This window comes from Aptenodytes forsteri, unplaced genomic scaffold (genome assembly GCF_000699145.1).
Source record: "Aptenodytes forsteri isolate BGI_AS27 unplaced genomic scaffold, ASM69914v1 Scaffold10, whole genome shotgun sequence".
NCBI classification, from domain to species: Eukaryota; Metazoa; Chordata; class Aves; order Sphenisciformes; family Spheniscidae; genus Aptenodytes; species Aptenodytes forsteri.
The window spans coordinates 2,307,732-2,313,462 of record NW_008794117.1 but is presented as its reverse complement, the minus strand read 5'-3'; the positions used below and the strand labels follow the sequence as shown (position 1 = coordinate 2,313,462).

At 38.4% G+C, this 5,731-nt stretch overlaps 1 protein-coding gene across 1 annotated transcript in view; it reads left to right on the top strand.

Moving 5' to 3' along the window:
• Window positions 1-283: 283 nt before the first annotated feature.
• Window positions 284-5,731, top strand: part of EXO1 (exonuclease 1) — a 19,456-nt gene continuing 14,008 nt past the window's right edge. Inside the window, exons 1-5 of the mRNA XM_019471241.1 lie at window positions 284-444; window positions 2,687-2,806; window positions 3,935-4,058; window positions 4,849-4,986; window positions 5,209-5,421. Coding sequence (XP_019326786.1) covers window positions 284-444; window positions 2,687-2,806; window positions 3,935-4,058; window positions 4,849-4,986; window positions 5,209-5,421 — 756 coding nt within the window. The remainder of the gene's footprint in view (window positions 445-2,686; window positions 2,807-3,934; window positions 4,059-4,848; window positions 4,987-5,208; window positions 5,422-5,731) is intronic.

The following is a 5,731-nucleotide window of genomic DNA, read 5'->3' as shown; positions in this document are numbered from 1 at the left end:
CGCGGGGCTTGTTGCCCCCAGCCGCCTGCGGGCCCGCCGGCGGCGGGGAGCCCCGTCCCCGCGGGCTGCGCGCACCGCTGGCTTAAAGGCTTTATGTCTCTTCGAACGGCGGACATGAGCTTCGGCTGCGCAGGGTGCGTGGTGGCACTCCCAGGGGCTTCTCGTGCCTCTGGTTCAGGCCAGCACCCTCTCTGCAACCTGAGCTGACGTTCCTTGTGCGAAGATCGAGACTCAACCTTGCGCTCACGCTTTCCGTTTTCCCGACTGCAGTTTAAGCAACATCATGGGGATTCAGGGCCTACTCCAGTTTATCAAGGAGGCTGCTGAGCCTACCCACGTGAAGAAATACAAAGGGCAGACGGTAGCTGTGGACACCTACTGTTGGCTGCACAAAGGCGCTTATGCTTGTGCTGAAAAGCTGGCCCGAGGAGAGCCAACAGATCTGTAAGTCTTTGTTGCATTTCGGCCTCGGCCCTCTGACAAGTTAAAGTTTTGTTAGCTTGACATTTCTTGAGCTAAAAACTAAGTCAAAGCAGTTTCACTTTGTACTTTTGCTTCTGAATTCTCAGTCCCAGTTGTACTTTTTGGAAATGGAAACGTTGGCTATAAGTAAATAGCTTTCCAACTGTGCAAAATAAATACTGAAGTATATATTGGGGGGGGGAAAACTCTCTAAAATATTTTCTATTAAAACACCAACGGTTAGGTGAGTTTGTTTTTTTCCAGCGTGTCTCGCTCTCAATTATAATCTAATCTCTCTGATGAGATTCTGTAGATGCAATTCATACGCTTAAAATTTAGTATCATTTTCAGGAACCTTATTTGTACAAAGTAATAGTTTGTAAATACTGCTGTGACAAAAGTTGTGATGATACTGAGGAATTCTGATAGATGTGTTGTGCTCTGAATAAGGTGTACGTTTTTTTGCTTAACACTATATTTTTAGTAAGAGTAGCTTTTCTAATGTAACATGGATTTTTCACTTACACAGTTATATTTCTAAGGAAGGAAACAAACAGAAATTGTGGTTGTATTTCAAGTTCAGCTTTGGAGCTTAGGTCAGATTTGCATAAGTTCTTGCCCATCTCTGGAAAATGGGGTTGAACTCTTGTTTTAGATTGGATATAGTTTTAAATGAAGATTAATCTTCATCTTTTCAGAAATAAAGCTATGCTGATTAGTCTAGATCAAACTTCACTTATGAAATTTTGATTAAATGTTTGATTGGAGGCAAGAAAGAGTTGGTGGTCCACAAATGGGTTCAAATCTGTAACTCCTGCTTCTGTTGATATGAAGAACTGTAGAGTTTCATCCAACCCTGCTACCTGCCTTTGGAGGTGGTGGAGATCCCTCAGAGTCCTGAGAACAGGATGCACCCCAGTTGAGAAAGAAATTGACTGACAGGAAAAACATTAATAGTCATCGGAAACTTTGGAGTGGTTGAATTTAACTACATGAATATTTTATGACCAAATCTTGTTTCCATGCACATATGATCACTGATCTTAGACTGGCACTTTAACTATAGTGTAGAGAGTCCTTTCACACTTTAAAATTCATCTGAATTGAGGTCTTATATAGCTACAATCCTATTTGCTCCTGTCTTTCAAAAATCACAGTTATTTTTTGGTTATGTTTTGTAGCTCTAAATCCAGTTTCTTCAGTGCTCGTATCCTTAGAGTCTAAGTGCTCCTAAGTCCCACTCTCCTTCCCCTCCCTGCCCCCTGCTAAATGTTGCTCTTGCTGTTTTAAAGTGTCCTTAAAAAAAACAAAACCAAACTTGAGTTTGTTTTTTTTTTCATTGAGCATCATTGTAATGCACTTAGTGTTTACAGCAGCTATTAGATTTTAGTTCTGTGCTGCTGATTGAATGATCTCATACAGATCTGTAGAAATAACATGTAAGGAGATTAGAGGTCCAAGGGAGTACATGAAGTCTGGAATTCCCTACAAATATTTTACTAAGGGACAGTCTTGGAAGGCAGTGGAGGATTGCCTCCTGGTCCATACACCATCTTCACTGTTAGTACAGTTTGGGGAACTCTCCTGTCTTTTGGAATATTTTTGGTACTGTGCCTGTATTTTTAGTAAGGGAAGATATGTTTGCATGTCTGTCCATAGCATGTATCTACCATCCGGAGAAATGAGTGGGTAGTTCCACAAAGAGAGGTTTAGTACCCCATCACTTCTCCAACTCTACAAAAGTGCATTTAGTCTGCCTTTCACAAGGCTTCGGGGAAAGATAATATACTGTGCTCATCTGCCTCCTGTTTCCCTGGCCATTATTAATTGAGTTGCTGAAACTAAAAAGATGATCCATGGTTTAACTTGCAAAGTTTTTGGCAGTGTTGAATCCTAATGTAGCAAAATCAAACTGAATTGTTCTCGAGTTCTTATTTTGTGTAGGAGTAGGGAGCAGTCAGTCCAGTTCTGAGTTGGGAGCTGGTGCATTTCTCTTGTGGTTGGTTGGTTGGTTGGTTTGTTTGTTTGTTTTTAAAAAAGACATTCAAGTGTTCTTACTCTTTATGTGATGCTGGGGAAAAATATATGGCCCATTAAGATCCCTGAACAATAGTTAGTCCTAAACTTACAGTTCTCCTTTCCTGCAAACAGAAAATATGCAATAGACTTGTGCTTAACAATAAAGTTTATCTTTCTTTTCTTACTTTTGTTATTGTTGAAACAGTTATGTAGCTTTCTGTATGAAACTTGTTGATATGCTCCTCTCATTTGGAATTAAACCAATTTTGGTATTTGATGGATGCACCCTACCTTCTAAGAAGGAAGTGGAAAAGGCCCGACGAGAGTAAGTACTGAACTGCATTGATTTGCAAGCAAAGCAGTATGTTTAATACTACAATTCACTTTCAAAGTTGGAAAACCTCAAACTTCAGCTAGGTAGTAATCTCTGGTAACCTTTCCTGCAGTGTAGTGTTATTTCATTTAATTTACATTTAAAAATCATACAGACCTCTTCTTAGAGGTTTTATTCCAAAAATAGAAATGCACTTCATAAATGAAAGCACTTTTATATAGGAAGGAAGTAAACCTCTGAGCATTAGTTCCTGTAACGTATTAAAGGCTTTTAGTTTACCCGCCCTTGAATCTCTGGTAACCTTTCCTGCAGTGTAGTGTTATTTCATTTAATTTACATTTAAAAATCATACAGACCTCTTCTTAGAGGTTTTATTCCAAAAATAGAAATGCACTTCATAAATGAAAGCACTTTTATATAGGAAGGAAGTAAACCTCTGAGCATTAGTTCCTGTAACGTATTAAAGGCTTTTAGTTTACCCGCCCTTGTGATCTCTGGACAAAAATATCTCTTCCCAATATAATTTTATTTTAAAATAACACCACCTTCCTCATCTTTCTCTACAAATAATCAGATAAACTTGTTTCAGGTTTGGATTCAGGTCCCTATATAATGGGACTTCTCACTGATGTGGTGAGAATTTTTCACTAGTGATTTTTATTTATAAATTCTCATGGGACATATGCTGCTTTCAGCATAGGGCAAACAATTTCCGATATTTGAAGTGAAGTAAATGATGCCTTCTGTCCTCTAACCCAATAAGTATCTAATGTCAGATACTCCCAAATTCCATTAAATCTTTTTTACTGCAACCTGGGAGTGGGTGCATCTCTTCTTTTACACTGCTGATTTCAGTTCCTGAGTTGTCACTGTTTTCTGAGAAAACATTATACATTTCAACATGCCAATCTAATTGTCCTTGTCAATACAATGACTTAGTTATTCTTATGTTTTTAAAAAATTATGCAGTAGAACAGATTGGGGAACTGTTCATCTGCAAAACAATTTTTATTTTTTTTTTTTCCCCCCGTTCCTACCTGTCTCTTAGTCCTTTCTGCTACTTGTTCCTTTAAGTGAAAAATAATCTGAGATCTGTGGATATTTTTGTTTATCTTTCAGGAAGCGTCAAGCCAGTCTTCTGAAGGGGAAACAATTGTTGCAGGAAGGGAGACTGTCAGAAGCTAGGGAATGTTTTGGGCGCAGTGTAAATGTTACCCATGTTATGGCTCGTGAAGTTATTAAAGTAAGTTGTCAATCCTGTTGATACTGACAGTTTTTAAAAAAAATCTATGCAGTAGGTAGCACTCTGCTTTTGTATGGCTACATCACTACCTCTTCGATGTAGGCAAGAAAAATATTCCCCCCTCCTTAGTCTCTAATTGTCCTGCATACATTGGATTATGTTAGGCACAGTTAACAAACTTTAGCTTCACTTCAAGTTTATTATACCCAGTTGTATAAATAATGATGATATGTCAATTGAAATACATCTCTTCTTACTGCTAGGAACTGACTTTGATAACACCAACAGTTTTACTTTTGCCACACAAAAACCAAACACAATTTTTTTTTTATTTTTTATTTTTTTCCCCCCTTGGCTAGCTCCTGATAATAGACTACTGAAAAAATTTTGGCTGCTTAAAAGCCTTTCTAGCAGCTTTTTGCTATCCTTCCGCTGCAGTCATGAGATCTTTATTGAAATATTATTACATTTGTTCCAGTGCTGTTTTCCTTTGTCCAGAATACAACTTGCATGAGTTTGAAGCTGGCACCGGTGGTCAGATGCAGTGAACATAGTGTTTCAGGCCAACACAGGAAAGGTTGTTTTTTTAAACTAGCCTGTATAGTCTAAACTGCTTGAAACCTTGAGTTTTGAATATGAAATATTGGGCACTAATGGGGGTGGGTGGGTGCGTGATTAAAAAGATCACGGTTTCAGTTTTTTAAGGTAGAGGTTCTTATGCTTTCAGATGTCTTAAGGTAATCACTGAAAATTGATGCAAAGTACTTGTATGCTTCTTGTTTATGTACAGGCTGCACGAGCCCGGGGAGTTGATTGTATTGTTGCTCCTTACGAAGCTGATGCTCAGTTGGCTTATCTTAATAAGATTGGCATGGTTCAAGCTATAATTACAGAAGACTCTGATCTTTTAGCTTTTGGATGTAAAAAGGTATGGAAGAAAATACTAATAGCCTTTACCTCTTGCTGATATCTTAAAAGCAGAGTTTGAAGTTGCCAAATGTGTTTGATGTATGGATTTACTCTTCTACGCTAAGTGGGGGAAACAGAAGAGATGAGAATAATAGCACTCAGCCTCTGTTGTTTCCACTAAGTGCAACAAACTAGCTTATATGGGTGAAAATTATTGTTTTCGCTTCCTCTTAATTTCCAGGTGTTTCTGAAAATTGACAAGTTCGGAAATGGACTAGAGATAGATCAAGCTCGACTAGGAAACTGCAAGCAGCTTGGAAATGTATTTACAGAAGAGAAATTCCGCTACATGTGTATTCTTTCTGGTTGTGACTACCTCTCGTCAATTCATGGAATTGGGTTAGCTAAAGCGTGCAAGTTACTAAAATTAGCCAACAACCCAGATATTATAAAGGTAAACTTGGTTTTGCTTTGCTTGTTGGCTTCTTGGGAGCCTATGTCAGTATATATGAAACTAACGCTGAATTGAATATATGAGGGGTCTTGACTTCCTCCATTTTAAGGAGAATGCTAAAAGAAGTATTTTCGTTTGTGCTTTAGAAAGATGCTGAGCTAAACTTACTCAAGTGTTGAAGCTACTATGTATTTAATGAAATACACCAAAGTAAACTTAAATAAAGAATTGTTCTAATCCTCGAAGGGCATATTCTATTTGAGGAGAGACGTAATTTTTTGTAAGGCCCTGGATTCCCCCCCCCCCCTCA